Below are 23,467 nucleotides of genomic sequence, written 5' to 3'. Positions count from 1 at the left end.
ATCTAATGCCATCTTCTGACCTCTGCAGATACTAGGCAGGCATGTAATATATATATACACATTCATGGAGGAAAAACATTAACACACACACACACACACACATCTAAAAGAAGACATTCTAAGAAATAGGTTAACTTTTAAAAGAAAGGCACAAAACAAGGAAGCGGGTGTGTCTGAGAATTGGGTAATGCCTGTGTCGTGATACTTCAGTCAACAATGGATCCCACAGGTGCAGGGAAGCTAGGTGTGGAGAAGGCTTCTGTGCCGTCAGAGTTTGTGCAAGTCCTCTATCATGAGGTTACATCATGATGCAATGGCCTAATGATGGCTTTCTCAGAGCCTTCGTGCCCTCAGCATGAAGCAAGGTGAGACCATAATTACCTGCTGGAAAAGACTAATCAGAGCCGGTTGAAAGTGACTAAAATCCAAATAAAAGGTCATTTAGCCCACCAGAGCCTACCTACAAGATAATGTCACTCTCAATTCTGTACCCAAGGCAAACCAATTGATAAAACGTTCTTATTTCACAAAGTTCAACAATCATATTATCCGGGACATACACAGAACAGCTGAAAATAGTGCTCCAGACTCAATGTGTGGGCACTGAACCACAAAAGAATCATGCTACAAACTACAAACTAGTCTTCGGGCCTAGCAGGTGAGTAGTCTGTCAGTTAACTGTCTAGCACTGTAACAAACATTTGAGGGAAATCAAGCTGCAAAGAAAGAAACAAAGAAAAAAAAGAAACAAAGACAGTAAGTTTATTTGGCTCACAGTTTTGTAGGCTTCAACCCATGACTGGCAATACCCTTTGATTTGGCCTTTGGTGACATGTCACTATAGAGGTTCATAGCACAGGAAGTCTGTTTACCGCATGGGAATTCAGGGCTTAGTCCCACAACTCAAAGTGTGGTGGCAGTGAGCAGTGGATCTCCCACTAGGCCCTACCTCCTCCAGTTTCCTCCTCCTCCTCCTCCTCGTCCTCCTCCTCCTCTCCCCCTCCTCCTCCTCTTCCTCCTCCTCCTCCTCCCAGCAGCACTGTGCTGATAGACCTGAAATCTGCATGTGTAAGAATCCTCAGCCCACACCTTGCTGCTCCATCCTAGCATTCCCATCTGGCATAGCGCAGTTACCGACTGACCATTTAGCTTGCCAAAGGCACCACAGTATCAATAGCCTCTTTCTCTTCTTATTGTTGTTTTTCTAGAAAGAATGTGGAGGGAGACAGGGAGCATGGCTAGGTTTGGGCTGTAAGAGAGACCTTTGCTGGCCCTGGGTGTCTTAGGGTCACTTTCCCCATCTTGTATCTGCAGACGCTGGAGGGGATGTTCCAACTCTAGCCATAGACTTGAATTTCTGCTCAGGAAAGTCACAAGTTGAACGCCATCACACTGCACTGGTATCTTCCCTGGGGGCAGAGACTATCGAGTGCACCCTCCTAAGGGCTGGTGAGCCCAAGTCACCTGGACAAGACCAGCTGTTCTTTAACACTATTTAATCCCCCTTTCTGAGAGGAAATCAGGGGACGAGTGAGGCTTCTTAAGGACTGCCCAGTCATGGCTTCTAAAGCCACCCGACATCCCATCTTATCATCTACTGAAGATGAGGCCGAATTTTACAGAAAAAGCTAACGGGTCACAATGGGGTGGCATGGAAGAGTAACAGATGGGGCCATGTGCTTGGGTTGGAGGTCATCCCATTCTTCCTGGAGGGCTCTCCCTGGCATCTTGAGACAGCTGTGATTTAAGAGGCCTATAACACACTTTACTTCAGAATGACTAAAATTTAAATGGCCTCTGTATTTTAAGGAAGCATGACAAGAACGAGGAGGGCTGCGTAGCTCCCTTTACACATCCCTGTTGCCCTGACAACCTGATGAAGCAGCTGCTGCTTGGGGTTCAGTATGCAAAGTTCCCTCCTTTGTAGCTCCAACTAGCGCAAGCTCCATATACAAACCTAGACACACTGCAGTGACCCCTTGAAAATGGGCCGCTCCTCTCCTGGATGCAGAGCTCCACGCCACATCTTTAGAAAGCATCTCATAGAAATGCCAGATGTTCAGCATTAACACCATTCCAGTCTATGCCTTTTGTGCAGAGAAACGTGACCTCCAACTTAAGTCAGCCTCTCCGGAGCTGCAGCTCGGCTTAATTTTTAGGATGTTTCCCTTGTCATCGGGTCTGAGATCTGAGTGATCTAATGATGGGAGGGGGGTTGAGTCATGGAAACAAGTGATTTATTTGTTCATCAATCTCTTGTGGGTGGTGGCTTACTTGGTCACGCCTGAGTCTGCCAGCACTCCCCTAGCCCTGCACGTGGCCCCGCACACAGCCCTGCACACGGCCCAGCACATGGGTTGGCTCAGGTGTTCAGCAGGATGTTGGAAGCTGCCTCTGTGTCCTGCTGGAGAGGTGGGGTAGAACAAACAGTCTGTGTTCTGTAAGAGGGCACAGAGCTTGTGCTGTCTGTGTCTATATGCTGAGCTTCTTTTATGTTCCTTCCTCTGACAGTTGGACACCTCTCTGCTTCTGATTGCTCTTTTCTCAGGCATTGGGGCCCTGGGTGGCCAAGTGAAAGAGGATGGCTTTCCTTGTAAAGTGGAGGTGCAGACTAGATGTTTCTAGCAGGGAGTAAAGATGTAGTATACCCCTTGACTGAGAAGTTTAGATAAATGAAGGCACTCCAGGGATGCAATGTGGTCAGATGTGGTGATGTTCTGAAGCAAGACGTTCTAGCAAAACTCTTGTTGCCATAGAAAAGATACCACCCAGCGACCAACTCAATCCATCCAAGAAAGAAATCAAATGGCAATCAGAAAAAAAGAGTCCTGAAGAAGACTGGGACGGGAAGATGGCTCAGTCAGGAAGACGTCTGTCACATCAGCAAGAGATCCCAAGTTTGATCCCCAGAGACCACGTGAAAAAAGAAAGACAAAAGAGGAAGCTGGTGCAGTGAGTGAGTGGCCCATATCTGTGATGCAGTGGTGGGGAGACAGAGAAAGACTTGCTGGTCAGCCAGACTAGCCAGTTAGCCAGCTCCAAGGTCAGTGAGCCCACTGAGAGACTCTACCTCAAAAAAATACGGTGGTGGCACATGCCTTCAATGCCAGCATTTGGGAGGCAGGGCTAAGTAGATCTCTGTGAGTTTGAGAGTTGCTTAGTCAACATAACGAGATCCCAGCCAACCAGAGGTGACATAGCAAGACCCTGTCTCAAAAATAAATGCCTAGGGGCTGGAGAGATGGCTTAGCAGCTCAGAGCACTTTCTGCTCTTGCAGAGGACCCAGGTTCAATCCCCAGCACCCACACTGAGGCTCACAAGTGTCTAAAACTCCAGATCCATGGGATACAATGCCTTCTTTTGACCTCTGTGGTGCTAGGCATGCACATAGTTTGGTAAATATAAACTTACATGCAAACCACTTATACACATATAAAATAAAAAAATAAAATCTTTTAACTAAATAACAAAATAAGTGAGAAACAATTGAAAAATATTTGCATGTTCATATACACAAACATACACACACAGACATAAACACAGGCACAGAGAGTGAGAAAGAGAGAGAGAGAGGGAGAGAGAGATTGATTCTTTGGAGCAGACTTGCAGGGCAGAGGGAAACAGACAACCTGCTTGCAGTGTACTCTTCTGGTACTTTTGGATATACTTATTAACTATTAACTGTATCTGAACTGCTGTGAATGGGTATAATAAAAACTTGAAAAACTGCTTTAAATTATATAAACAATAAAATGGGCTCAATCCCTGCACCCTTCCCTTTCCTGTTTCCCACAGGAATCAGAAACACCTGGGCTTCCTGATAGACAACCCACCCCCATACACACACCCCTGCCAGCATTCGTTAGCCACCCCTATACTGTGGGCTGGGGCCCAGTGGGCAACCCACAGCTTCCTGGATGCTGACCACAACTGTGCCTGACTGCTCTAAGAAACTGTCCTCACCCAGCAATCTGTTTTCCCACCCGGCTTGTAAGAACTGGTGTTGGTTCATCTCCTGCGACCCCTTCCCAATCTCATCTTCCCTGAGTCCTCCACCACCCCTCTACACTGACAGTGGGTGATAACAGCAGGGCTTGGGGGCAGGTCTCCTGAGATGAGCCTTCCAGCTTCCTCGGATCAGAAGGTAGTCAACCTCTTGGATGTTCTCTATGGCTTGCCTCTGAAACTGTAACTGTTGGGCAGTCTGCTGGTGGTGAGGGTGGGGGTGTCTAGGGGATGGCTCCCTGATGCAGTGAGATTAGGCATACCCTATGATGGACAAAAGGCTTCATTCAGTGTTTCATCTGCATAGTCCAAGGAGCAGGCTAGGAGAGCTGATTGAGCCACTTCCCACCACCTACACAGGCCTCTTCAGCCTCCAATGGAATAGGCAGGGACCGTGAATGCTAAGCTGGCTCTCCCTGGACCAGCTAAGCCCTTCCAGCTGAGTATACACCACTCCCCAGAGCCCCTGAGATACTTTTCCTTCATTCTGGCACTGCAGGGCTTTCCTGCCAGTCTTGTTTCAGGCCATGGCTGGTGTAACTTTGATATTTAAATGTTCAAAATGTGCAGTCACCCCCACCCCGCCCTGGGTGCTCCCTGGTAACCCTGGGTTACTCACACCTTTTTAATGCCATACTCGAAAGCTTGTTTAGCCAGCCGGCCTGGTCCATCTACTGTCTTTCCGTCATCATCGGGTCCCCAACTGGCGCTGTAAATGTCAATGTAGTTGGGTCTGATGCCCAGAGACTTGGCCTCCACCACATCGGTCACATCGCCGTCCAGCATCCGGATGCCTGAAAGCATGGGGGAAGCTCATAGTCAGTACCGGGGATTCTGAGTATGCAGTGCCGCTACCACAGGACTGGCAGCCTGCAAGGCCCAAGAGCCTCAGGAAGCTTACACCAGGACAACAGGACAGCAGGACAGCAGAACAGTAGGGCAACAGGACACTAGAAGGTTCTAGTATTGCTAGTTTTCTTTTTGTTGTTAGTTTTTGTTTGTTTTTAGAGACAGGGTTTCTCTGTAGCCCTAGCTGTCTTAGAACTCACTCTGTAGACAGGCTGACCTCAAATCAAAGATCTGCCTGCCTCTGCTTACCGAGTGCTGGGATTAAAGGTATACACCACCACCACCCAGTTGTTCTGGCTAGTTTTATATCAATTTGACAGAAGCTATAGGTTTTTGGGGGGTGGGGGTTGTTTTTGGTTTTTTGGCTTTTTTTGTTTTTGTTTTGTTTTGTTTTGTTTTTTTGGAAGAGGAAACCTCAATTAAGAAAATGTCCCCATTAGAATGACCTATGGACAAGCCTGTAGGCCATTTTCTTGACTGAAGATTGATAATGGAGGACTCAGTCCACTGTTGGAGATGCCACCCCTGGGTGGGTGGTCCTGGGGGGTATAAGAAAGTAGGCCATGTTGGGCAAGCCAATGAACAGCGCTCCTCCATGGCCTCCGCTTATTCCTGCCCTCAGGTTCCTGCGCTGCTTGCGTTCCTTCCGGGACTTCCCTCAGTGATGGGCTTTCCTGAGAAAGATACCCTTTCCTCCCAAAGTGCTTTTGGTTAGAGTATTTTAGTGACCATCAAACTGTTCCGTTTCTATTCAAACATATTCCCAATATATTCTGGTCTGAGGGTAGAATGACTCATCGGGTCTGAGCGTGTTTGGAGGTACATATGCAGTCAGACAAAAGCATTTCCTTAAATGAACTTTTAGAGAGAAGTTTCTATTTACCATCTTATACGTGTGCATACTCAAGAGTACATATGATGAACGTGCAGAGAGCAAACTAAGTAAACTAAGCCTGCCGGTCCAGATCAATAACCACTCATTGCACCCTCAGTAATGAACAATTCCTTCACTTGAGCCCCATAAAAGGTGCCCCGCCCCACATAATAATAAGAGCCCTTGAGTATCCTGCAGTCCCTTGGCCAGTCTCAATACTGTATCTTCCCTAATCTGTACTATAGCTTTGATGTTAAATAACGCTTCCTTGATACTGTACAATCTATGTGGGCTCTTACCTCACTCTTGAAGAAGAGACCACCAAACACCTGACCCAGTCCCTAACCACCAGGAACACTTGAGAGTCCTGAGAGTCTCTGGAGCCTGTTGGACCCAGGTCTGTGTGTACAATGGCTATGCTGTCATGGAAATACACTCTAGATCTTAGAATTACTTATGACTTTATAGAAAGGCAGACCTCACACTCTTTGCAGGAAGTTTAATAAACACAGGAATTACCTCTGATGGCGCTTCAGTCACTTCTAATACTTTTCTTTGCCGAAAACATACACTTTCATTCAAATTTTTTCTCTTTTAAAGACTGAACTTTGGGGCTGGTGAGATGGCTCAGTGGGTAAGAACACTGACTGCTCTTCCGAAGGTCCTGAGTTCAAATCCCAGCAACCACATGGTGGCTCACAACCACCCATAATGAGATCTGACGCACTCTTCTGGTATGTCTGAAGACAGCTACAGTATACTTATGTATAGTAATAAATAAATAAATAAATAAATAAATAAATAAATAAATAAATCTTTGGGCCAGAGCAAGCAGGGACTGAGTGAGCGAGGCCAACCAGAGAGAGCAGAGGTCCTAAAAATTCAATTCCCAACAACCACATGAAGGCTCACAACCATCTGTATAGCTACAGTGTACTCACATACATAAAACAAGCAAACAAATAAATAAATACATAAATAAATAATTTTTTAAAAAAAAAACTGAACTTTGTGTGATCGCCTTATATGATTAGGGGTATTTTCAAGGCAAGGCTGTTAACGGTCATGCACTCTGGCCCTACATACATCAGGCCCAGGTACCCTTTCCTCTGGGGCTTACCTCATCATGCAAGGGCTCTGTACCTTACCTGTACCACACCTACATAGGAGATCTTCAAGAACTGAAACTGACTACAACCAACATTCATTCACAGATAGAGAGATAGACAAGGTAGATCTCTGTGTCTGTGAGTTCTGTACCCCTAGACTGAAGCAAAAACAAAGTTGAAATACCTGGGACACCACCCCCCACCCCCCCCTCAAAGAAAAATACCCCAACTGTTTCTGTCTAGGAAAGACTTTTTTCTTGTCACTTCTTCCTAAACAATGAACAACTATACACAGTATTTCTATATTATGGATTATCTAGAGATGATTTCATATGTACAGGAGGCTATGCGCCGTTTCTATGCAAATGCTATACCATTTTGATGTAAGGACTTCAGCCTAAGCACTGGTATCTCTGTGGTTTCTGGGCCCAGTCTCTGTGGATGCTGAAGAGTCTACTGTAGTACTTCACCCTGGGGTCAGGAGACGGTTCTCAACTCAAGCAGGAGCAGAGACCTCCCCCTGTCCCAGGGACAAACACCTCATGTGAACTAAACCGCAGACCTACTTCACAGTACTCATGGGACACCCTGGCATCATGCTGCTTCTGATGACTAGCCTCTGAGCCCAGAGCCCTACTGTGTGCCCCCAGTGTTCTTGTCTTATATCTTCTTGCCTAGTATTAGTAGCAAGGGCTCATACGGGCAGCAACTACGGAGCATGCATGGGTCTGCACCAGGCTCTCTATTTATCTGTTATGGTTGTGCAGCTTGGGAGTTTTGTGGGATTCCTAACAGTGAGAGTGAGGGTGTCGATAACTCGTTTGCTCCCTCATGGGACTTTTTCCCTCCTACGGGGCTGCCGCATCCAGCTTGTGTGCCTAATCTTACTGTAACTTGTTATGGCACGTTCATAACCTGCTCTTTTCTAAAGAGAAACAGAGGAGCAGTGGATCTGGGAGAGAAGAGAGAGGGGAGGTGGGCAGGGGTATTGGGAGGAGAGGAGGAAGGGGGAGGCGCTGGTGGGGATGTGCTGCATGGGAGAAGAGGAAATTAGGTTTTAGAAAAGTTCAAGCCCCTCTGTTGCAACATGTCTCAACCTTTGCGTTGAGACCACCGGGGCTGCCCAACCCTTTCACAGGGGTTGCCTAAGCCCACCAGAAAATACAGATATTAACAGTATGATTCCTAACAGAAGAAATGAAATAATTTTACAGTCCCCACACAATAATTTGGGTGTTGCCACACATGAGGAACTGTGTTAAAGGGTCACAGCATTAGGAAGGTCGAGAACTGTTGCTCTCAGGCTTTCTCTATACCCTTAGCTCCAGAGTTCCCATGTCATGAGCAAGGTGGGCATCAATGCAGGCATCACTGAGGGGGAGCCTTGGGAGGCTGCATAGCGTAGCTAGCACTGAAGTCGGGGCAGGAGGGCTGCTCTGAGGTACAGTAACCTGGCCTCATGTTTATGTAGGACACCAGGCTTAACTGGAAACAATTGCTCTGAGGGTATGGGAATTCTGAAATCATTGTCAGATTAATTTAAAAAAAAAAGTCAGGCTCAGGCTGCAGGACATCCTGAGGTCTCTTCCTGTTGCAAATGCTCCTGCTCTGAGTCTATCTGCCACCATGTGTTCTAGCCAAGGGGAACCCCACCAGAGTCAGCACCGTGCTGGTTGAACTGCAAGCTTTCAAAACTGGGAGCTAAAGAAAATCCCTGTTCGCAAGTTATCCAGACTCACACATTTTGTTACAGGAATGGAAAAATGGCCCAATATGCCCTGGTTCCCATAAATGGAGCCGTGTTTCTTATGCCTTTAAAGTTAGCAGCAGACGGGTAAGAGAATTGGCTGGTCACGTGGGTGGCCAAAGCCCATTCTGTGGTTCCGATGCTGAAACTGAACCTGCTATTCTAAGACTTTTCATACTAGTTATAGATGGTGAGGCGCTTATTTCTAAATGTGAAGAAGAGGATGCCAGGAGACACCCAAAACTATATGAAAGCACACAAGCAGAATGCCTCCCCCAATGGCTCTCAGGCCGTTCTCCATCTCGAAGAAGGCTGACTGGCGTGTGAGAAGTAAGCACTGAGCACTGGGATTTCCCCAGCACTGACAGTTGCCAAGAGGAAAAAAAAGGGGGGGGTGGATATTTTCAGTAGGAACCTGCTATTCAACATTAGATCCTAATGTGAATGGCTCTCTGCAAATACCAAGGAGAGGGGAAAAAAGCCATCATTTCTCTAATCAAAAAAAAAAAAAAGAAAGGCTCATTTACTATAAATTGTTGGGGACAAAAATAATCTGGACAAGTCATTTGGATAGCAAATTCACTCCTGTTGTTAACTTGCCACTGGGTTGCTTTCCTGTGGATGGGATCAGGGCGAGTGACCGCATGGGAAATAAACATGGTTGTCCTATCCACTCTGGTGGCTAGTCTGTGGGTCCCAGGTGGAGGAGTAGACAGACAGGTAAGGTGTTGAACCTGGTGTGTTTGTGTCTCAGTGGGAAAGGAGATGCACTCTCCACAGGATAATTCTAGGGGTTCCAACAAGTCCATCCCGTGGGCCACTGGACAGGCCTTCCTCCTTTCAGTAATGTATACAATCCTATTAGGTTGACAAAACCTAATAGTTGAAACGTCCTGGGAAAACCTGACTGAAACTGATTTTACAAGTCTCTTAGTAAAAGTTAAAGAAAACACCAGTTTTCTTTAGTGATTCACCTTTCTTCCCTGTTTCTGATTTATATCGTGACTGTCTGAAGAGTGGGCTTGTGTAAGGCAAGGCAAACACAGAAACACACTGCTGGTTCTTTCTGTGAAGAGCACAAGATGCAGCATTTGCCCTTCAAACTATTTTCTGAGGGAACTCAATGTGAGAAGGAAGAGAAAGAACACACACAGACAAATACACACATGTGTGTGCACATTTACACACAGAGAGACAGAGACACACATACAGACACACACAGAGACACACACACAGAGACAAACACATAATATGCGAACCACAAAAACACACACGTGTGCACATGCACACACATGTGCACAAGGTGTACACACACTTGTCTTATAGGAGAAGTTGGCCATCTTGCCTGCCTGTTACCGTTTGGAGGAAGGCAGGGGAGCTGCCCTGCCAGGCCACTTAGGTTTATTGAGCAGTAATGTATTTTGCCTTTAGCAGGTAAGTGGCAATGCAAGAGCAATGAACAGCGTCAAGGAAAATGAGATTGTAGCTTCCTGTGTGTGACAAATAGTTCTCCTCAACAAATCCAACTCATTAATCCTCAGTTCATTTCAGTAAATCCACAGAGAAATGCTTGTTTGTTTGTCTGTTTTCCAGCGAAACCACAGTTTATTCTATTCCATCGGCAGCCATGCATGCAAGGTTTCAGCAGTTGTTTACAAGGCCACAATGGGGCTGGAGAGATGGCGCAACAGTTAAGAGCACTGGCTGCCCTCACAGAAAACCTATGTTTGGTTCCCAGGACCCTCACGTTGGCCCACAACTGCTTGTGGTTCCTCTCATAAAGGATCTGCTGCCCTCTTCTTTCCCCCATGGGCACTAGGCACACACATGGTGTGTATGCACACACGCATGCAAAACACTCATACACATAAAATAAAGACAGTTTCTTAATGTCCACAAATCTGCAAAACTGTCAAGTCTCATAATCCCCTTAGATTCCAGTTCGTTAATCTCTAAATATGCCTTTTTCCAGGACCTTGGGAGCTGAGGTTAAGACAAACCTATATTCTGCCATTATCCCAATAGAGACTATGGTAGGTCAACATAAAGCCAGTCTCTTCCAGCCTCCTATGTTAGATCTCATAACACAGCATTCCATGTCTTCCCAGTGAGAGGTAGCCATAGCCATGTGCATGTGCCCATGGGCTTCATAACTGAACCGCCAAGATAAGGCTTCGACAGAGCAGGTTCTCATGTTAGCTCCATCTCGTAATGCACTGACACTTGGGGGTCTTAACCCCGAAGAGACTTTCCTCTTCAGCCTTGACTAATTTCTAGGCATAGTTAATGACTTGCATGGAAAAGTCTATATTCCACATGGAAACCAGTCTCTACCTGGGTGGCTCCCTTACTGTGTCCTCAGAATCTGACCAGGGGAGGGCAGTTAGCAAATGACTAGGGACATTTGCTATTCTGCTGAAGTCATCTAAAGTAGCCAGTTCTGCTGCTGGCAGTAGCAAGCCCGCTCTCCATACCTCACCTTGCCTTCCTATGGAAACAGCAGTGAACCCTCTGCTTCCCTTGCTTGCCTGACTCCTGACCGACCTTGGCGCTTCCCCAGGAGGCCCAGCATGGTGTGATGCAGCCTGTCCTCTTGGGAGCTCTGAGTCACATGCTACCTTTTCAATTAGTGGCAGTCATCTGCTCGTCAGATGGCCTTGCCAAACCTAAGTAATAATGAAAACCATACTCCCTTTTGATAATCGGGTCTTGTTGATGTCTCAAAGGAAGACAGAAGGGTAGAAAAGTCATACAGCTATTGTCTAGAGCCGAGGTTCTCAACCTTCCCAATGCTGCAACCCTTTAATACAGTTCCTCCTGTTGTGGTGACCCATAACCATTGTTACTCCCTACCTGTAATTTTGCTACTGTTATGAATCATAATGTAAATATCTAACATACAACTCTCAAAGGGGTTGTGACCCACAGACTGGGAAACACTGGTCCAGGAAGGTGACGCCTGCCCTGACTCTTACATAGTCCCCAGACATGGGGAACAGGAAAGGATCACAAGTGAATTTTCTAGTGACTTGGGAATTCAGCAAAGAGCTGAACGCTTGGGATACAGGGCAGACATCAAGATTCGGGGACACACGGGACACTCACATATCTACACCACAGGCAAGAACAGCAACGCAAGAGGGTGTGTAGCTGAGAAGGAGAAAGCCAACTCATGCCCGGAGCTGGCCTCTGAAGAAGGCAAGCGGGTAGTGAATGTAAGACATTGAACAGCCATGAAGGGAGGGAGATTGCCCTGGAGCCGGTCATAAGCCTGAGGAACTGCTAGACTGTTTTAGTCCATCCTTCTCAGGGCCAGCAGGAAGGAAGGGCCTCCTCAGAGTTTGGGGGATTATCTCTAGAATTCTGACCTGGGCAGCCCAAGATATCAGGAGCCAGGCTCACCTTGTCCTCCTGGGGAGGGTGTGGTCACCAGGGTGTCGAACTTCCCCTTCCCAGGAGCTCAGGACTTTCCTAGGAACTTCCAGGCCCAGCAGGCAAGCACTTTAGACATGATGTGGGGGATGAGGGACAGGGAAGTGGGGACCCCTCTTCCTTGACAGCACTGCCTCTCACAGTCACCAAATCTCCCAGGCCTCCTGTGCATTGTAAATCCTTCTGCTTTGAAGATTAACTTGGAGCTTAAACAGCTGCCTTAAAATGCTCACGAGCATCAACTGCTTAACGGAGGCGCTAATGAGCCAGAATTCTGTGACTCAAAATTAACATAATTAACCAATTTATGGGCACAGATTAATTTAGTTGTTATGTACTTAACATTTTTGTGTTTATGAAAGGAGAAAACAAACCATGATTTAGTTACCAAATCAAAGCCTAGGGTGAAAACGCCAACAGAAATGTCTGCTGCTGTTGGCTTTTCCTTCCCAGAGGACAAGTAAAGACAGGAGAAGCTGCCTACAGTCAGGGAGGCCGAGCAGGGGACACTGCTCCAAATGCCCATCAAACTCGGGGTCCTGGGTTCCTCTCCTGCTCTGCCTCCTTGAGCCACCATCTCCTGAGCGGCCTGGGGGAGCCAGGAGTTCCTCCAGATAATGGTGTTTCTTAGAAGCAGGGGACCCTGATCTCTGTACCTCAGGGTAACCCTCTTTCCTGCATCACATTAAACAAGAGCACAGGCTAGCTACTGGCCAAAGGCTATCCCACACTACTGAGCATTCCTGACAGCAAGGTCAGCTTAGGCCTCTACATCTGTGTCCCCAGAGAGCTTCTGTCAGACCCACAGTTCTGAACCTGTGGGTTGTGACCCCTTTTGCGGACAGGGATTACCTAAGACCATCAGAAAACACAGATATTTATATCACAATTCATAACAGTAGCAAAATTACAGTTATGAAGTAGCAACAAAATAATTTTATCGTTAGGGAGTCACCGCAACGCACAGGACTGTGTGTTATGTATTAAAGGGTCGGGGCATCAGGAAGGCTGAGAAGCACCGACTCACAGGATGCTGAATGCAGAGTGCAGCCAGCCGACAGCAGGTGCAACGAGAGACGAGCAGCATCGCCAAACAAAACAAACAGCAAGCCGAGGAGGAGGCCTCTGAGTGTGCCAGGTTATTTTAAAATAAAATGAACAATTTGTAAAATGGAACTTAAAAGGAAGGCTCACAAGCAAGAGAGAAGAGAAACGTTAAGTGGCTCAGTGGCAACTGACTTCAGGGTCATTGCAATGCCCTGGCACCAGAGAGCTAGGCTAGAAAAGGCACAAGCCAGCCTTCAGGTCAGCAGGCCTGTGCTTACCTATGCTCTGCCTCTTAGCAGCTACCTGACCCTGGAGGTGGCAAGTCACCTCCCCGCTCAGTTCTGTTTCTGGCTGTGTGACATGACCACGATGACACCAGTTCACACAATCCTGCTGAGGATCAGATGTACAGACACAACTTAGTGCCGCAGTCACAACTCACAGCAGTCAGCAGTGGCTGTTGCTGTTGTACTAATAAAAAGATATCCTAAGGGGGCTGAAGCAAGGAAGTGAAGAACACACAGCCTACCTCCCTCCCCTCAGGGTCCAAATTTCCAGGACTTCAAACAAAAGAAGGAAAAGAACAAATCTGGAACAGTCACTCAAGACATTCCTCAGAACAGAGCACAGAGATGAGATTCGAGTGGCAGGAGAAAGTGCCCTGGAGCAAGTCTGCTTGGAGGGGAGCAGTTCCACAAGGCCGGGTGCCAGGTCAGCAGGGATCCTACCCAAGCATCCCCGGGAATCGCTGCCTACCTGCAGGAGAGCGAGGAGCAGCACAGGAGTCATTCTGAGATGAACCAAGTGAGAGATGATGGTAGGTCAGAGAGAAGGGATGGTATCCTGAGATTAGACAGCCCACCCAGTAAGTACCCTTCCAAAGGGACAGGGCCAGTACCTGCCAGGTGACTGATGATCACTCAGAGACAAGAAATTTATAGGCATAATTCTGAGTGTGCAACCAAACCCAGCAAATATCTGAAGAAATCCAAACGTCGAATTGAAAAGTAACACGGTCATGGTCAAGATGTCATGGCTCATGCCTGCAATCCAAGCATTGCTGAGCCCAGGGATGAAGGATGGAGAATCTGGAGCCAGCACAGGCAGCACAGCAGGGTTCTGTCTCCAAAGATGGGATAAGAGGGTGAATGCAGGCAGGGGGTGGGGTGGGGGGGTGGGGGTTGGGGGCTCCAACATAAGTGTCAGTATGCACAAAACCATGCAAGATGCCACACGTAGTAGTATCTGTTAAGAATCACTAGAGCTCTCCTGATTCCAGGAAGATGGGAAAGCTACAATTCACTCCATTCTTCCTACTTCAAAAAGCCAAACCCTGAAGAGGGTACAAGAAACAGGAGAGAGGCAGAGAGGCAGGCAGGCTGATTCTGATCTTCTTCTGTTAAGATCACTACATGGTAGTGAGATCTTGGGTCTTCCCCATCCCACCCTCCACCTTTTTGTCTCTTCTTCCTTGTAACACATGTGTGTGGGTGTTTTGCTTGCATGTCTGTCTGTCTATCTGTGTACTTTGTGCATGCAGTGCCTCCAGAACTGAGAAGAGGGCATTGTGCCCCAACAGGACTGGACTTAGAGATGGTTGTGAGCCACCATGTAGGTGCTGGGAATCAAACCTGGGTCCTCTGGAAGAGCAGCCAGTGCTCTTAACCCCAGAGCCATTGCTCAAGCCCCATCATATCTTTTGTGGATGTGGTCTGTGGTTTATTTTGTTTTGTTGTTTTGTGACAGAGTCTTTCTGGGGCAGGATAGAAAGATGGAAACCCACAGGCACATGATGGCAAGAGCAAGGAAAGGTGGGGCTTTCAGTGTCCTTACAGTAGCTGTGGTCTGGATTCTAACACTCCTCCTCACCCTTGGCATCTGCATGAAGCTTTCACCAGCTGAGACTCGAGAATACCAACACAGTTCACAGAATTTGTTTAAAGCTTTTTTTCTTCCTTCCCAACTGTAAATCCCACAATTTTGTAGGAATCTCATTAGAAACCCCCTTCGAGTAAAATGTCATATCTTCACCTAGTGGCTTCTGGTTAATCCAAAAAGAACAGAAAAAAAAAAATCTTAGCATCCCCTGAAGATGTAACATGGGAACCACCAAAATAGTGCACAACTCGACTGCTCAGCTGCTTAAAGGCAGCTCTCCCTTGAGAATCGACAACCAGGCTCACACAGGACAACCCTTCCCTAAGAGCCTATACCTGCTTTCAGGTTTGCTGATTCTTTCCCCAGGAGCCTTTCTATTTTTAATAAACTTTCCACATTAGCTTGTCCTGAAAATCCTTTCTTCAGCCTGGCCATCTATGAAGAAGCTGAAGTTGTGTGTGACAGCTTTGGAGACACTGGTGGCCATATGTCCCCTGAGTTCAGGACAGTACAATCTCACATTTACTTCCTATATTATGAAAAAGGACTCCCTTGCCTTCTTGGGTGACAGTGTGGAACAGTGTCTTGATCACTGCTGCCACTGACATTGCTATGAGTCTCAGGCTGGCCTTGAACTCTCCATCCTCCAGCCCTAGCTTCTTAAGTGCTAGGATTAGAGGCACACATTACCACATTCAGTTTGCTGTCTTCTTTTTTAATCTCATTTATTCCAGAGCTAAAGGTGAAGATGATGGCAACCCAGAAATATCACTGGAAATACACAGAAGGAAAAAAGAAGTGGGGGGGGGGGGGACGACAAAAACTTCGTTTATCCAGTGTAAGCAGCAGGAAAAAGGGCAGCCTAGGAATCCAACAGGAAATGTTTATAAACAACCACCCAACCTCAGCCAACAGCACAGGGAAGTTTCAGTACCAGCCCACAAAGTTGGGTGGTCAGCCTGGACCTCCACCCCTGTGAAAAAGTAACAAGACCCCCCACCCTAAGCCCAGTGGTGTCAGAAAGCAGTAAGAGGAAAGCAGGAGCTCTATCATTCCAGTCACAAGAAGGGCTCTTCTCATGAAGTCATGCAGGCATGAGAAGTCCATTGTTGACCCCCTGCCAGGCAGCATCCAGGTGCTTCCCCCTCCCCCAGTTCTTCCCTGGAGTTGTATTAGATGTGGTGAGGAGTGGTCACAGTAATGAGATACCCCTCCCCCCCCCCAGTGATATAACTGAATACACACAGAGATAGCGTTCCCATCATGCCCAGGATGGATGGGGAAGAACATAGATGCTCACACACATGTGCCCTAGTGGGGCAGTAGCCCTCCCTGCTGGAACTATGGCACAGAGAAAGCTAAGGTGGGAGGCTTAAGCAAGACTCAGAGTCTCAACACAAAATGCACAGCTTTCTAATGAAAATCGCCCATCACACCAAGTACGGCAATGATGCAGCAGTAAAAGAATGCTACAGTGGAGGAACAGACTGACAAGAGGCCATGGTGAGAGTGTCAGCCAGCAATCTCGACACAAGCACGCTTGACACAAATGACAACACATGAACGAACAAGTGGAGATTATCAGCAGAGAGACAGAAGATGGAAGGCACTATCATCAAAATGACAAGCTCAGTAAATGCAAGGCAGGAAGGGAGAAAAGCATGGACTGTGAGGCCCACAGGCGAAGGAAAAGAACTACAGCAAAGATCTCATATCGATCTCACCAGAGCCCATAAAAGGGAGGGCCGGAAAGGTGCTCAAAGTAAAAGCTAAGGTCTATCCAAATATTAAAAGAGATACAAAATTACAGACTTGCTGAGCAGGGCTCCTCGTGACTTTTCTGTATCACAGTTGACAGCTGAGGCACAACGCTGTCTGGTGGTTCTAATATCTGTATGTTAAGGCCGTTATAAATATTACACAGGGGGAGAAGAGTGAGGTGTAAAGGAAGGTGAGGGGCCTTAGATAGTTAATTAATTATTCATAGTCTGAGCAGTTACATGCATTTTATACAGTAAAGCAGGCCATAGATAAATCAAATTGGAATATAAGCAGCACCTAATCACCCTTCAGGAAGACAAAGGAGAAAGACAAATAAAATTACAGGAAGCAAGATATTACATGTCAAGCATGGAGTGAGCAGCGATTAAGAGCAAGTTCCGCTGCTGTAGACAAGCTGAGTTCAGTTGCCAGCAGCCACATCAGGAGGCTTACAACATTCTGGAACGCCAGCTCCAAGAAATTTGACAACCTTTTTCAAACTACAGGAGTACTGTACTGCATGTACAAATCCACACAAAGACATATAGATATAGTTTTAAAAATTAAAGATAAAGTGTCAGACTTAAGCCCTAACAGATCAATAACATACCAGTAACATATCAATAATGACATTAAGTATAAAGTGCTCAAAATAAGGTAATTCATGGTCAGAGATTGGTAGTGTGGGTTTAAAAATCCACGCTTGGATATATATTCTTTCTCTACATATATAAATATAACTAATCCAGGCAGGTTCGAAATGAAATGATGGGAAAAATAGACCATCGAATTAACCATGAAAGGAGAGCTGAGTAACTATACTAACATCATAGAAGGTAACATCCAAAGTGGAGGAAGGGACAGAAGATAGAGAGATCGTTTATCAGGCTGGGGGGATGGCCCAGACATTAAAGGCTAGACTCAAAGAGAGATCGTTTATCAGCAACACTGAATGGTAAAGACTAAGGGATACAGTTTTGAGACTTGAATTTGAATTTAAAATCCCTGTATCAGGCAGCTATTATAATAATCACAAACTCAGAGTGGATAGTGTTACCACCGATGAGTTGGTACAACACTGCCCTGGTCAATTGTCATGGATATGGGAGGAGCCCACGGGATCCTACCCCTCCCTGCTGAGCTACTGGCTACTGAAACATCCGGAGAGGGGAGTCACTGTTGCCAGTGGGTTGTTACAAACTCATGATCATAGAGATGTCCCTGGTTAAATTCAATAAACTAAGGAACAAAACCAAAAGACATGAATGTGGGAAATGGATTTGTAGGGAGGAGTGTGAGAGAGATGGAGGGTGAAGTGAACAAGAAGGCACTGGCTATATAACTTATTACCAGCCTGCTTGATCCATCTAATGAAACATTTCAGAGACTTATGTTTTTAGTAAATTAAATTTGTTGACAAATATATATATATATATGCATATATACATGTATGTATATTATATATAATTGTCAGCAAATTTAATATATATTACCATATATTAAATGTATTATTTATATATAATAATATATATTAATAATATACATATATGAGATTAATCAGGATGTATTATATATATACATATATATGCATATGAAACTGTTAAATTAATTTTAGTCTCTAGAAATGTTTCATTAGATGGATCAAACACACTAGTTACAAATGTAGATGTCTACAGGCACCTGGAAGGCAAGATAAGGGGACAAAGTATCCAGTTATTAACAAGACCATGACATAGGTTAGAGAACACTCCCTTGGGTTAGGAAGGGCCACCATGCAGCTGCCGGTGTCTGTGACCATGATGGGTGAGACCGTAAGTGGCTAAAGCTTCAAGTTTTTCAAGAGTAAGCCCAATCACATATTCTTCCTTACATAAAATCCTTTACTTTGTGAATTAAGTTAAAAACAAAATACTGTGAGGCACAGATCAAACACAAGTGTCTTCACACCAAAGGAAGCTGGCAGGCAGCCACACAGGCCACTCTGAGAGTTTTGTGAGCCCTAATGCAAGAGCTAAACACCAGAAACAGAACCAGAAGGATTTATCCAGTTAGATAGTTTTCTAAGTCTCTTCTAAATAACTCTAGGATTAAAGAGAAAAATCAAGCTGAAATTTAAAAGTATTCAGAAATGGGGTGGTAGGATGGCTCAGTGGAAGCCCAGTGGAAGCGCCTGCTGCCAAGCCTGAAAACCCGAGTTCAATCCCAGGGACTCACAACAGAGAATAGCTGACTCGTCAGTGTCAAGTGTCCATCCTCTGGACCCGACAAGAGTGCAATAGTACAGCCCCACAATATCACACACACACACACAAAATAAAAATAATAAGTAAAAAGTATTCAGAAATAAATAGCAATAACAGCACAGTACAATTAAGCTAGTGACAGGTTAGGGAGAACATATTGATGGCATTCATTCATTCATTCATTAGGACATAGACGAGCCTGTAGTTAAACAGTTATCAAGTGTTCCTCCAGGAGCTAGGAACAAACAATAGTAAAGCTAAGATAAAGGAATTACCAAACAAGAAAAGATAGAAATGGAAGAAATAATAAAAAATGATTTATAAACAATTAAAAATGTTTAATAAAAATCGTAATTCTCTAAAGAAAGCCTCTTTAAAGGAGAAAAAAAAACAATTTTTCACTGATCCAGGGGAAAAACAGATATCATGAATAAAACTGGGAGCAACAACTATAAATATAGAAAAGTACCTTTAAATTCTGAGAACATGGTATCATGTCAGACTTGAACCTCCAGAGAAATGAGTGATTTTGCAGAAAAAAATCTAATTACCAAACTTTCCTCAAGGAGACTAAAAAGCCCATATAGACAGTGACCATGAAGAATGACTAGTCAGACCCACAGCTATTCCCAGACCAGGCCAGGGCCCTGGTAAGGCAACTGCTTCAGAGCAGTTCCCAGACACATGCCACTAGGCCACCCCTAGTGACACCCAAGCAGGAACCATGGTCTAATCTATCCCACAAACCGACACAAACACACACACACAAACTATCAACAGCTGAATGGAGCAGTAATTTGGGATGATAAGAAGGAACAATACTTGGGATCAAACAGAATTTAATTCTAAGAAGGAAAGAAATAAATACATGAATATGATTTATTACATTACACAGACCAAATGGCACATGTGTGTGAAAAAGAATATAATCATCTCTGCAGATGCCCTTTAAAGGAACATCTGACAAAACCCAATATCCACTCCTCATCAAAACGCTCAGAAATCCAGGAATAAAATACAGTTGTTTCAATTTGATAAAGGCCAACAACCAGAAATGAACAAAAAGACAGCCACAAACGGTTTAATACTATTTCTGCATGCATGAAACACAACAACAGCACCCATAAACCACGACCATTTAGTCATTATCAGGAGTCCATAGTTACCTACTTAAGGTGTAAGAAAGAAATGAGTCACCAATGTTAGAGGCCGCCCACCACTGTCTCACACATGGCTGCTACTTACATACAAAAAAGCCATAAAAGCACATAGCACCAACAGCATCCAAACAAGACAGCCGGGGACAAACACACTGCCTTTCCTATGTCCACTTCAGCAATGACTGATTATAAATATTATATTATAAATATTATAAATATATACTAAATATCAACCTAGACATAACTCTAATTACGTAGGAAAGCTTTGTATGGAGAAAGTGATAAAGCTTAAGAGAAGCTTTGAAAAAAAAAAAACCTAAAAATATAGTTACATACCATGATGCTCCAGGGTGGAAAGACTCATTATTGTAAGGATGTCAATTCTCCCCCAAATTAATCTATACTTTTACATGCAATGCCAATCAAAACCCCAAAAAGGAATTTTCATTGACAGGAAAACTTTCCAGTCCAGCTGAGAGAAGACTAGTCAGGACATTTTTGAAAAAAGAATACTATAAGAGAAAATTCAATCTGTTAGTTATCAGAAAAAAAACCAAACTATCTAAACAATAATGATGGCATTGATAGAACTCAGACTAATGAAGTATCAGGGAGGAGCCTGTGTACACAGAGGATGCAGGGTGGGAAAAGACAGTGTGTACATTCAAGCTGAAAAAGAATCCGAGAGGGGCTGGGGCAGGTTCTCCATCCTACTCAATATTCACAGAAAAAAAAACATTCCATAGGAATCAAGAGGCACACATAAAAGATAACTCCATTAAAGCTCTTGGATAAATTATTGTCCTAAAACTACTTTTCCAGAGGAAACACAAGAGAAACAATTTTATTTTTCATGGGCTTTTCTTAAGCTAGATCCCAAACTCCAGCATCATAAAAGGAGGATAAACAAATTTGGCATTATAAAAATTTCATCAGGTTTTTATTGAAATGTTACACACAGAAAAAGAACACAAGTAATCTATGTGTACCTCAAGACCTTAATAAAAAATTAAAATCTTCTGAAATGAAATACATCAAAGACTGCTGATTAAATGTACCATCGGTTCCCCACTCTGAAAATAATGTCTCTGTTGGTCCTTGGCATATTAATCTATCCTGAACATAGGTGGGAGACCTAATGCCAATATGGCCAGGGTGCTGCTGGTGACAGGAAGAATTTGTTTCCTAAGATAATTTGGATAAATCCACTATTTCCTTTAGTTATTTTTATGTGCTAAAACTTGCAAAAATCTTACAATTTTAACAAAGAAAGTTGTTAAAATTTACTACCTTTGATTAAACAGGTAGGCTTTTCTCGTTTTTGTTTTTGTTTTTTAGAAGCCCATCTGTGGTGATTTTAAACTATGTCATTTTTCTCTTCAAAAGGTGCAACCAAATTCCTATCTTTTGGGGGATGTAGTGATGCACTTCTAATAAGCAGAATATGGCTGCAGAGATGGTCTGTAACCTCTGGGACTAGATCATAAAAGATATTGAAACCTCATGATGTAAAACTCACAAAGAATCAATAAAAGTTTTTTAAAAAAGACACTGTAGCAAGATGGTTAATTCTTTCTTGAATCATGGGACTTGGGGGAATTAGTTCCCATGCTATAGGGACACTCAAGCCATCATGAAGAAAGATAGGTATTTTGAGAAACCAGTGCCCCATCCCACAGCTGCCAAGGAGTTAAGGACTCTCACCAGCAGTCATATGCAGCCCTTCTTGAGAGAGGATCCTCAGTAAAGCGGTCAGATCTCAAACACAGCCAACTACCTAACTTCACCTTGAAGAGTGACTCTGAGCCTGAACCACTTGGTGTAGCCATGTTCTGCTAAATGAGAGATGGTTGCTGCTTAAGAAATCTTAGTTTGGGATGGTTGTCATGTGGCAAAGGCTAACAAATGTGAACTCTACTAGCTTAAAAATATATAATATACATACATATATATATATTATATACACACATATCATATATGTATATATGCATATATGTGTGTATATATGTATGTGTGTATGAATGAATTCTAAGTTGTAGTTTCAGTAAGGGTAGAGGAGCTCACAGCAGGCCACCTCTTCACAGATAATAATTACAGACCCTGGGAAACATACATTTTTAAGGGCATCAGAAAGCAACCAGAGGGGGCTGGTGAGATGGCTCAGTGGGTAAGAGTACCCTTCTGCTCTTCCAAAGGTCCGGAGTTCAAATCCCAGCAACCACGTGGTGGCTCACAACCATCTTTAATGAGATCTGACTCCCTCTTCTGGAGTGTCTGAAGACAGTGACAGTGTACTTACATATAAAAAATAAATAAATCTAAAAAAAAAAAAAAGAAAGCAACCAGAAGAGGGCAGAGATAGATAGGAATTTACGGGCTTAAAGGAAAGCATTATCTTGGGTGTCCAAGTTTAGATGGATTTCTGAGACAGGCTCTCTGTTGAAGTCAATTGTGACAGGACACAGATTTCAAGAAGCTGAGAGAAGAATCTGAGAAAGGATCCAGGAAAAGCATAATGCTCACTCACTCCTCTGACAGAGCCCTGAACATGTGTCTAGGCAATGTTCTTTTAAAAAACTCTAGGAGGAAGACATCAGGCACAAGCCTGAACAAGCTACGCAGATGTCTCGGGCACTCTGCATCCCAGGACTGCAAGTTTCCACCGAAATACCAAAAGTTATGCTACAAGAGCAAAAGCTATGTGACTGGCAAAGAAGTCTGTGAAATGATGAATAAGTCTTTCAAAATTCAAAAGTATATTATTGCTATAACAACATTTTACAGCATCCAGAAAAAAAATCAACAGGCTCCAAATTCTACAGTATAGATTATTTTTATTATATAATAAATTTTACTATATAATGATACAATAAAAATAACTAGACGTGCAAAGTAGAAGAATATGTGAGCCACTGTAAAGAGCAGAATTAATCATTAGGGACATAAAAATGACTGGGCTACTGGACTTCGTACAAAAGACTCTGCAGTAACTGACTGCCACGCAGGGGTGTTTATGATAAAAGATACTTACACAGTGAAGTTATGGGAGCCTCGGGGAAGATTTAGAGATGGTTACAAATAAGATAGAGCAAACTGAAAACTTAAGGCAGAAAAATACAATAGCCAACACTTTTAATAGCATGGGATTAAGAATAGACCGGATGCAGTAAAAAGAAGGGATAGCAAGAACCGTCTAACTCAAAGCAAACAGAGAAGCAGATTTTAATACAGGAAGGCACCTCAGTGAGCTATAAGGTGTGTAATGGTTTGTATATCCTTGGACCAGGGAGTGGCACCATCTGAAGGTGTGGCCTTGTTGGAATAGGTGTGACCTGGTTGGAATGGGTGTGTCACTGTGGGT

General features: G+C 44.4%; 1 protein-coding gene across 4 annotated transcripts in view; it reads right to left on the bottom strand.

The window, feature by feature from the left end:
* Positions 1-23,467, bottom strand: part of Pcsk6 (proprotein convertase subtilisin/kexin type 6) — a 188,192-nt gene that overhangs the window by 91,764 nt on the left and 72,961 nt on the right. For all 4 annotated transcript variants that reach the window (XM_021166293.2, XM_021166292.1, XM_029479538.1 and 1 more), the window contains exon 7: positions 4,628-4,800. In XM_021166293.2, the coding sequence (XP_021021952.1) occupies positions 4,628-4,800 (173 nt within the window). The remainder of the gene's footprint in view (positions 1-4,627; positions 4,801-23,467) is intronic.

This window comes from Mus caroli, chromosome 7 (assembly GCF_900094665.2).
Source record: "Mus caroli chromosome 7, CAROLI_EIJ_v1.1, whole genome shotgun sequence".
Classification (NCBI taxonomy): domain Eukaryota; kingdom Metazoa; phylum Chordata; class Mammalia; order Rodentia; family Muridae; genus Mus; species Mus caroli.
This window is presented reverse-complemented; position numbering and strand designations above follow the sequence as displayed.